The sequence below is a fragment of the Papaver somniferum genome, unplaced genomic scaffold, assembly GCF_003573695.1.
Source record: "Papaver somniferum cultivar HN1 unplaced genomic scaffold, ASM357369v1 unplaced-scaffold_132, whole genome shotgun sequence".
Classification (NCBI taxonomy): Eukaryota; Viridiplantae; Streptophyta; class Magnoliopsida; order Ranunculales; family Papaveraceae; genus Papaver; species Papaver somniferum.
The window spans coordinates 19,746,381-19,756,819 of record NW_020622381.1 but is presented as its reverse complement, the minus strand read 5'-3'; the positions used below and the strand labels follow the sequence as shown (position 1 = coordinate 19,756,819).

The 10,439-nt window shown below is 35.3% G+C and overlaps 1 protein-coding gene across 1 annotated transcript; it reads right to left on the bottom strand.

Annotated features, from left to right (window-relative positions):
• Positions 1-1,727: 1,727 nt before the first annotated feature.
• On the bottom strand, positions 1,728-4,443 carry LOC113333173 (proteasome subunit beta type-2-A-like). The gene is made up of 3 exons (XM_026579687.1): positions 4,205-4,443; positions 3,963-4,086; positions 1,728-2,417 (listed from the first exon to the last, which is right to left on the bottom strand). The coding sequence occupies exons 1-3, from the start codon at positions 4,360-4,362 to the stop codon at positions 2,064-2,066; spliced, it is 636 nt and encodes a 211-aa protein (XP_026435472.1). The 5' UTR covers positions 4,363-4,443; the 3' UTR covers positions 1,728-2,063.
• Positions 4,444-10,439: the final 5,996 nt, after the last annotated feature.

Genomic DNA, 10,439 nt, shown 5'->3' with positions numbered 1-10,439 from the left:
GCTCTGCTATTAGCCACAAGAACAGCAACAGAAAGACAATGGACAAGAGTTCTCACTCAGAAAACCTTATGCGTTTCATAACTTCCTCTACCCCTCCACCTTGGCACATAGCAGAAATGATTGAAGAAATAAAAAGTAGACTCCGACAGATCCCACAAGTTGTTATTCAACACAACTACAGGGAAGGAAATCAAGCAGCCGACGGAATGGCCAATCATGTAGCAGATGGAAGCCAAACAGGAAATTATTCAACCAAAATATGGGATCAGGCAATCCCATCTTTTATTAGTCATATTTTACTCAAGACTCCGTAGGTACTACATACCCACGACAAATTGTAATCTAATTCCTTTTAATAATATGCATGCTTCAAAAAAAAAAAAAAAAAACTCAAAAATACTGCAGTTATACAAAACAGATGGAAGGGTTCCAAAAAAACGCACCAATAGCAGCTCCTCCAATAACACTGGCGGTTGTAACAATAACAGCTTCAACAGGTAATTGTACAACAGAGATTATTGTTAGGAAGGCCTATAAGGATTAAAAGCCCAGCAACTTACTAGTAAGGCTATGCCTACAGATTCCAAATTCCCTGACTACTTTAGGCTAACCAACCTTTTTGTAGGCTATGATGATTGTAGAACAAATTGTTTACGCAAACCACACTTGTGTAAGTTAAATTGTTAGAGGTGCTAAGTGCTTAGTAAAGGAAGTTGTTAATACGTATTTTTTTACAATTCAACGGACTTCCATATACTGGTCTTCTCCATTTGGAAAACATGAACGTATTTACTGATCTTTTTATGTTCAAAAATGTTAAAATGTACACAAATTCACGCAATTTTCGGTCTGTCTTCCATTCTAAATCTAATCATACATCTCTTAACATGTAAAGGAATCACAACTACACCTAACACTGAAGAATCTTCAAAATAATATCCAAAGCGGGGAGATATTAATAATCGCAGGGATTAAATACTCTACTTCTAAGATTTACTTCATGTCCGATCTTCTGGAGGTAGTAGACGTATTTGACGATCCACAAATTAGCTTCATCAATATCGCGAACCCACTTCTCCAAATTGAGATACTTGAGAGAGAGTTGAATCAGAACCAAAATCAAATGTGTTTCAACTCTAGGAAAGAAGTCACTCATTGCATCTCATGTACAAAAATAGCACCATAAGAAAATAGAAACCGCGTAAGGAAAATGAAAATAAACTTTTTGATTTATTAAATACTCACATAAAGATGTTTAGCGTGGATGAGTGGAAGATTCAAAGACTTCAATTATGTGACAAACTCATACATAGAGTTTATTCCTTTATATAATAAGAATTATTCATGTAAGGTTTTACTGTACCATTATATTTGATATTAAGGTTTTCCACATACATGGACAACAAGTTTTCTAAGCCTAGAGGCTTAAATCATACTTTTATTTGATATTTATATTACAAGTTTTCTTATATTCGGAACTAACCATAAGACCTTGAATTTGGTGGGAAAGAGATTGATCACCCATAAGACCTTGCAAGTTGTAACTAGTGGACCGTAGAGTAACTTATTTACCTGTAGTTGGAATTACTCTGTAACAATGACAATATGCAGGCAACTTTTCACTCATAACACAAGCAAAAATAAATAAATAATGCAACCCTTTCTTTCTACGAGAACTTCATCATGTGAAAGTTCACCTAGATCTACTATATTACCAAAAAGACCAATTGACAAGATAAAGATGAACTAAAAACCGGTAAATATAGAGCAAGAGTAGCATTCTGCCCACACACTGAACACAGAGGCGGATGAAGACAAGCCTGCCTTCAGAGTCTCAGACGAAGGCTAAAATTTCCCAGCTCTACAGAGTGAGCTCTAGACCATAACCTTCCTGCCTACATAAATTTGCCATGGGTATAAGATAGATAATTGCAAGTATGCGACAATTCTAAACATAACATATACGTAAGCTCTGTCCTTCCGTCCCAATTTAACAAATAATCTCCAGATTACCCCAGTTACAGAAAAGCATTAAACAAGTTTTGAGCAAATCCATAAGGAACTTAAGCAGCAGCAAGAGCTGCAGCCACCGCCGCAGCGCCCTCGTCCTTGATGGAGTCGACCCATTTGTGCACCCTAGCTCCATCCTTGTCAACAATTTTGATTACAAAGTTTGGTGGGGCCACAACCAACCTGGACCGAATCTCAACGATGCATTTTTCGGCCAAATCAGTAGCTTCCTCTAAAGACATCCCACTGCGGTAGTGTCTGTCCATCATGGAGAGAGAGAAATAAGCACCATATCCAAAGGCACCCTTCTCAACCTTGTGACAGCTAGCAATGTAGTCAATGTAGTAAAGCGATGGTCCAGTCTCCTTGTCGTAACCAGCCAGAAGCAGGTTTACAGAGTATGGATTCTGGAACAAGGAACGCAAATAAACTGTCTATGTAAAATATGTATAATAAAATAGCACAATGAAACAGGGATAGGTGAGGAAGACGAAAATCCAAATAACTTGAACATTTACAACCCCTCCATCTTGTTATATGTTCCAAGTTATTTTTGTAATTTGATTCGATAAGTAAAGCGTCATGAAATCATGTGGCAGCTTTATAAGATTTCATGCTGAAGCAACAGATATGCAATTATTCATGAAAAGACCTATTATGCTAATGCAACATGTACTCCTTAAAACCAGGTGTTCCAAACTAGAACATATTTACTTGTTAAAGCATGAAATATATTATGTGTGCCACTGCATCAAATAAGGACTACCGTGCTTGTAACTTTTTTCTGCTCACAGAAGCAGGTTAGATCTTCAGACAGACAGATAGAAAAAAGTGAAAATTCATATAGGATCCCCATTTCCAACAAAACCAAACTGTGATAAGGACCTCAAAAGAAGAATTGTCTATGGTCTGCAGAGTTACTACCAAGGTGATTCCCAAATATTGACACTCCAATATTACCTTATATATACCAAAGAACTTGGCGAGCAGATTATAATAACACCTAAGATCAACTAAGATCCTTTACTTGGAAAACTCAAACTATATCTTTCAATTCTTTGAAGAATTAATTCAACACCGAATTTGTAAAGTACAACAACCACATACGGCCAGCAAACCTAGAAGTCCCAATAAACAGTCAAACAATTACCACTAAAGTGACAACAGTTGCAATGTAAAAGATACAGTTTCAGCGGAGTGTTACCATTTTATCCATCACACTTTATAACCTTCCACTTTGAAGAGGTCTACAACTGCCACTTTCAATGTGAAACATTCGATCATGCATTGACAATACCAAAATAATTCCACCAAGTGGATCACCAATCTTGAGATGGTCTACACTCTCTTCTCTCTCATATCCCGCATTAAATTAGCCAGAATATAAGAAAGAATATTACGTAAAACATAAACAGCAGAAAAGTTTCTAGGTGGCGATCGATACAAGTTCTGTTTTATCTTTTTACTCTCAGCACAAAAGTGAGATTTCATCATTTGGATGATGGTGTATTACAGAATACAACACAACAACAAGTTAGGTCTCCTCATCCAAGGTCACTACTTAGATTGAACACCAATAACCTGGATATAATATGGGTTCTCAGACAATACAATCACATAAATGCAGGATAGGACCGCCATCAATGTACAGATCGCTTTAGAGTGGCCAAGCATTAAAGAAAAAAGACAGATTAACAGTTTATGATCATAATCTAATCAACTTGATCTACTCTAATTACGCATAAATTCTCTCCTTACCCAAATCACTCTCTAGATAGAACAATAATAAGACCCTAAACCCTAAATTTGAAACAACCAAACAAAAATCACTAAAACCCTAGATATTTAGATCCAATTAACATATCACATACACTCAATAGAATTTTATAACAAAATTTTCACATTGAAACCCTAAAGTCAAATTATACCCAAATTTTTAGAAGAAAACAAACCTTTCGCAAAGCAGTAGCAAGTTCCCCACGAGTAAAATTAGCAGTCGCTGCTGTAGTCAGCGGAATCCCGTTTCTAAACTGATACAGAGATACATTCTTTTGAATGTATTCAGTAAATTGAACTCTGCAAAAACAAACAAAGATTTATTTGATCAAACAAAATAAGCAAAATCTAGGGTTCATCTTCCATCTTCGATCGGCAAAATAATGAAGAAAACATTAAGTTAGAAAGAGCCGTTTACCTATCACCACTTTCACCACTAGCTCCTAGGAGTTTGTGAGAATCAAGAACCATGATTTTGTCTTCATCAGATTTATGAACCAAGATACTGTTTACTGCAGATGTATCAGCGGCAACTAGAACGAATCCATCACAGACCATACCGAAAACACACTCCATCGTTTTGTAAATTTTTGTTAAGCGATTCTATTGTTGTGTGAGGTCTGTAGATTTGGGGGTGAAGGAGCTCTTGTATAAAGAGAGTCGACTTAAAGAACAAGTTAAAAAGCAAGAGAGAGCGAAGAAGGGTGGAAGTGAAATTGGAGGAAAGTGTGAGGGTATTTTAGGTAGTTAAAATTTTGATCTGGGTAGCATAGGGTAATGGGCTTGTATTTAACATCGGCAGGGTGACCAGCACCCCCTTTCAATGCATCAAAATCGCGGGTGCTGGATTTGCGTCTACGTCCAGTCCGTTATTACGGGCGCATTGGATGCGGATAAATCAACAAATTTTATTTCTTTTATAAAATCTTAGAAAATAGGTTAGAAAATAAAACATTAGCACTTGGGTAGTCGATCTGAAGAACAAGTTAAAAAGAAAGAGAGACTAGGGTGAAAGTGAAATTTGAGGAAAAGTGTGTGGGTATTTTAGGTAGTTATCAAAATTTTGATTTTCGTAATTTAGGGTGATGGGCTTGTATCTTGGTTGTGAGTCATCTAGTATTTTGGAGAAATTCAACTAGAGCTGAGAATTTGTCACCCAATCCACGGACCCAGATAACTCCTTCCCTCAATATTTGTGGGTGGATGTCTGACACATGCATTGATGGATTGAGTGCCGATGAACTCTTAGAAATCCAATGGGTTTTCGATCGGAAACGAGTTATGGCTTAAAAATTTATTGGACAATGTACCTATTTGGTTTAGGGTATTTGTCGGATTTCGAGAAAATACAAGATCAGCGACAATGTGATGAAGTCACTTTGTTAGTGTACTTTTCCTATTTCCTATCCACATTAATTCTCATTCCTAAAAGTCCTATGTACCACCCATATAAATTTTCATGTACCTTAAATATCATTTCTTGACTTTTTATTTAAACCCAACAATAAAGTCACCCGAAAACTAAACAAAAAAAATCCAGTTTATAGGTAACTTATTCTCCATCTTTACCATCGACCACTACATCTTCTTCCCCACCTCCACAATCCACCACCACCTTCGATTGTCTTTTCCTTTTCTTTTCTTTTTGCAAAATTCAAACTTCACAGATTTATGTAAAATCTCATTTGATGGGTAATTGTTTATTGGATAAGGCCTAAGAGAAGTTCAGAATAAGATTCTTGCGGATAATCAGTCCTAGTCCATTTCTTGGGATTACTCATGTTCCCATACAAAAGTTCCATATATAGTGAATTTACATCGTAGATTGTCAATCTTGGAATGTAGCACAAATCATTATACATTTTCCATCTTGAGTTCCACACCTATATACAGTGAACATAGGCACGAAGCTAAAGTGATTGATTGACCTTTAAAAGCTTGTGGTAAGAATGGATTTCGTTCTAATGCCCGGAAATAATATTCCAAAGCTTTTGTATGTTCTCCGTTACTTGTAATTAAGTGATTACCAAAAAAGAAACATAATACTAATCTGGTACCTCGAAGACCCTGTAAAAACATCACATAATTGCAACCTCAAGCTTGAGACGAAAACAAAGAATGGCTTTGTTATGACGCAGACACCTATTCACTATGTCGTTTCATCCATACTATACCCACTCAAAATCAAAATAATATGCATGAAAACCAATTAGAATTGTATACAACCATTGTAAACGACTCAGACTATAAGCATAAGTTTTACGCCTTCAAAGGCATTCCAAAAATAAATTCTTGAAAATACATACTCCCTGAAATGTATATTAGGTTATAATTATTTGTTTCTGCAATTTTAGAGACATCTCTTATATAATGGAGTGGTAGGAAACTTATGCTCAATAATCATGGATAAGCATAAGTATTCAGATAAGAAATAATAATATGTAATCTAAGGGAATTCAAACACAAAAAATTATCGGTGACGTTCCAACTTAGGGTTTTTAACTTGGTGATTTTATAATGGTTTTTTCATACGTAAGGAAAAAGAAGAAAAAATGTTAAGTCATGGACATAATTAATTTGACTTTTGTAGGTGGTAAATAGAAAAAGACAAAATTAAAAAGTATATTGATTTTAGAAATTATGAGGAGATGGAAAATAGGAATATGTGTGTCCTAGCCATGTATTGAGTTTATTAGGATTTTTTTTGTTCGGTGAAACATATAGCAGCAAGTCGGTAATAAGAGATTAAACTATTTTAAAGAATATTTCTTAGTTTCAAAGATTGGTACCTTCATAATTCTGTTTTTTTTTTAATCTTCTTGTTGATGATATTCGTTTGCATTTCAATAAGGACAGAGTTTATCCTCGGTCTCCATAACCCGAACACTTTAAATATGGACTCATGCTCCTTTTGTCGTCTAAACATTAACAATTTTATCCTAGGAGCTCGACATACCAATGCTTTTTGGGTGCAGTTCTCTAACACAAATGAATGTGAAAATGAAATGGATTGGACTTCAGATTTAAGAAGGTGCAGACAATTGACAGTATGTAATGACAAATTAGAAGAAAAAAAAGGACAAAAATAATAGATTAAAGAGCAAAGTTAGCCTTGAAATAACACTATCAAGAAGAAGTTTAGCTTTTCGCCAAGATAATCAAAAGATTGATCAACAAAAAACGGAAACTTTTAGGTAGCTAAATTTGATAAGGTAATGAAAATGCACCTTCACTATATACGAAGTAATGAAATTTACTGTCATTATCTTAGCCATAAGATTCAAAATGAAATCGTGTTGAGGTTAAAGTATGGTTCTTAAGAAAATACGAGATTAAGATCTTTGTAATATACTGGATTGTACTCTTGATGTTAGCTAGTCATGAAGAACAAATGACTTTTGTGATTAGATGTGTGAATACTTCTACTACTCCAATAAAAGTGGGAGAGTTTTTCTTGTTATTCTTAGAGGTGGATTACTCATCCAGTGAAGACCTTTATGATGTACTTGATGATTCATCGAGTGATCTTCAACTTGACACTGGCAACATAAAAAGCCAAATATATGAAAATGATACATATATAAAAGGAGTATATAACGTTGAATAAAATAGGGTTCTTTAAGTAAATCCTAGATGATTTTATGTTTCATGTGGTTGTCATAGCCTCAATCTTACTACTGTCGATATGGTCAAGTCAAGCCCTTATGGAGGTTTTTTTTTTTGTGAAATTCAAAGTACTTATTTGATGTTTTCATCTTCTCTAAAACGGTTGAGGTTTTCAAGGATATGGTGAATAGTTCAGAGAACATTATGCCAAAAAAACATCTTAAACAAGGTGGAAGAGTCGAGTGAAAAAAAAAATCAAACAAATTTAGTTAATTTTGGCAGAGAATTGCGAGAGGAAATGGTGAGGCACACTTCCTGGTTAGTATGGTTATTTGGCAATTTTCGGTGAACGCAGTTCTTAGAGCATCGTTCGGTCAAACTTACAAGTTTTGTTAGTACACAAAACTATATCTTGATTTATATTCGATTAAAGTTAGTCTCGCACTAGGATTAGAGCATGGCAGTTGAGTATCAAAACTTACCTAATAACCCTTATAGATCGAAGATTGGAAAACAACGAAGACATCTCCGAAACTTCATCAACAAAGGTATGTGAAGACTGACTATCTTATTTACTCGTTATTTCCACCATTATATCCACTGAGACAATATCATATGACTTTAAGATATGATGGATTACAATGAAAAGGTTACGAGTTCAAGCTTGTAATTAATTTAATCACGAAACATGAATTCAAGGATTGAATGTTCATAGTACATATGGCTTTTAAGGTTGAGAATAATTTATTGTTCAAAAAACTATATTTGCGAAAAAATAAGCCTAAAAATATCAAACTAGAATATTGTTCCCGAACTGATTTTTCGAGTTTGCGAAGCAAAAAGTTGATGTTCTTGAACTTCAAAGTGCACAAAATATCACGAACTATGCAATTTCAAGGTGTTATTGTGCGCTTTTTAAATTTGTTCATGTGTTCACAAATTGATTTATTGGTTCGTGAATTATGCACCTTTGGGTATGTTCTTGGATTTTTTTTTTAATAATAACACTTGTTCAAGAACCTATTTATGAGTTATCTGAAAAAGTGGGGGTACAACAGCCACACCCAATATTTCGCTTAGCAATCTGTATGGACAAACTCCAATATACTTTCTAGAGAATCAACTAGACAGTCAAACTCAATCTAGATAAAAAGTATATCAAAGAGTTTATATCTCAGTCTCTCGAGTTGATATATACTCAAGCAAATAGAAATCTGCGAGTCTTTATCAAATACTAGAGAGATAACTTGGATGGTACCAAAGACCAATATCCAAGTGTCAATCAATTTAAATCAACAACCAAAAGGTCGGATATTCTAATTGATTGAACAACGCACAACCTATGATATTTCAATTATATAACAAAATATAATGCGGAAAAGAAATAACACAGACACCAGAATTTTGTTAACGAGGAAACCGCAAATGCAGAAAAAACCCGGGACCTAGTCCAGATTGAACACACTGTATTAAGCCGCTATAGACACTAGCCTACTACAAATTAACTTCGGTCTGGACTGTAGTTGAACCCCAATCAATCTCACGCTGATCCAAGGTACAGTTATGTTCCTACGTCTCTGATCCCAGCAGGATACTACGTACTTGATTCCCTTAGCTGATCTCACCCACAACTAAAAGTTGCTACGACCCAAAGTCGAAGACTTTAATAAACAAATCTGTATCACACAGGGAAGTCTACGGTAATAGATAAATCCGTCTCCCACGAATATACCTACAAGTTTTATTCTGTCTTTTGATAAATCAAGGTGAACAGGAACCAATTGATAAACCGGACTTATATTCCCGAAGAATAGCCTAGTATTATCAATCACCTCACAATAATCCTATTCGACGCAACGAAAAAAGATATTGTGGAATCACAAACGATGAGACGAAGTGTTTGTGATTTCTTTTATATCTTGCCTATCGGAAATATCAAACTCAAGCCAATTATTACAATTGTACTCGTACGATAGAAACAACAAGATCAGATCACATAACTACGATAAAGTAGTATCGGTCTGGCTTCACAATCCCAATGAAGTCTTTAAGTCATTAACCTGGTTTATAAGAAGAAACCAAAGGTTAAAGGAGAATTAACTCTAGCTTAGCACAACTAGTATCACACACAAGGTGTGGGGATTAGGTTTCCTAGTTGCTAGAGTTCTCCCTTGTATAGTCTTTCAAATCAGGGTTTGCAATCAATGTTGGCTTGGTAACAAAGCATTCAATATTCACCGTTAGATGAAAACCTAATTTAGATTCAAGCTAATATCTTTCAACCGTTAGATCGAAAACTAGCTTGTTACACACAAATGAAATGCACGTTTCTAGGCTTGTGTAACCGTACCCAAACTTGTACATTTGTTGGTTCAATAATAGTCAACCAAATGGTTAGCCATATAATCACTTTCATATCGACCATATTCTTCCTCACTATAACTAGTTCAAGTGACTCAAATGAACTAGTTAGAGAGTTGTTCAATTGCAAGGAAATCTTATGTAACTACACAAGACACAATCGAAGCAAAAACGATTTGATTCACTCGAATCGGTTCATGAACTATGTAGCCACGGTTTGCATTTGCATTTCTTAGTTTATATAAGAATAAGTTCACAAACATCGTTTTTAGATATAACCTATTCAAGTTCGCGGACTGGGTTCGCAGACTTAAGTTCCCGAACGGAGTTCACAAACTCCAGCAGATATTCTCGGGACAAGAACTTCCGCCAGTTCGCGGACTGAGTTCGCGGACTTGGCTCACGCCACCATGCCGGTTCTCTTGATCAACAAAGTTCGCAAACTTAGGTTCAAGAAATAAGGACTTATACATATATGTGTTTCCACAACAATGCTTATATCCTCCAATGGTTATATAATCTAAACTCTCATTTCAATCATTGGAACATTCTTAGAGGACGTTGATATTCTATAGTTGTTATTCACAAACTATTTTTCGTCAAAGTAAGCAATTCCCAAAGTGATTGAAACTTGTCATGACTTTCGTCACTAGGTAAAGATGAACTTGGTTAAAGCAAAAGCTTAC

Coding starts and splice junctions, on each gene's coding strand:
- LOC113333173 (XM_026579687.1), bottom strand. CDS start 4,362: ATGGAGTGTGTTTTCGGTATGGTCTGTGATGGATTCGTTCTAGTTGCC. Junction 4,087..4,204: donor AGTGGTGAAAGTGGTGATAG/GTAAACGGCTCT, acceptor TTGTTTTTGCAG/AGTTCAATTTACTGAATACA. Junction 2,418..3,962: donor TTGCTACTGCTTTGCGAAAG/GTTTGTTTTCTT, acceptor TCCTTGTTCCAG/AATCCATACTCTGTAAACCT.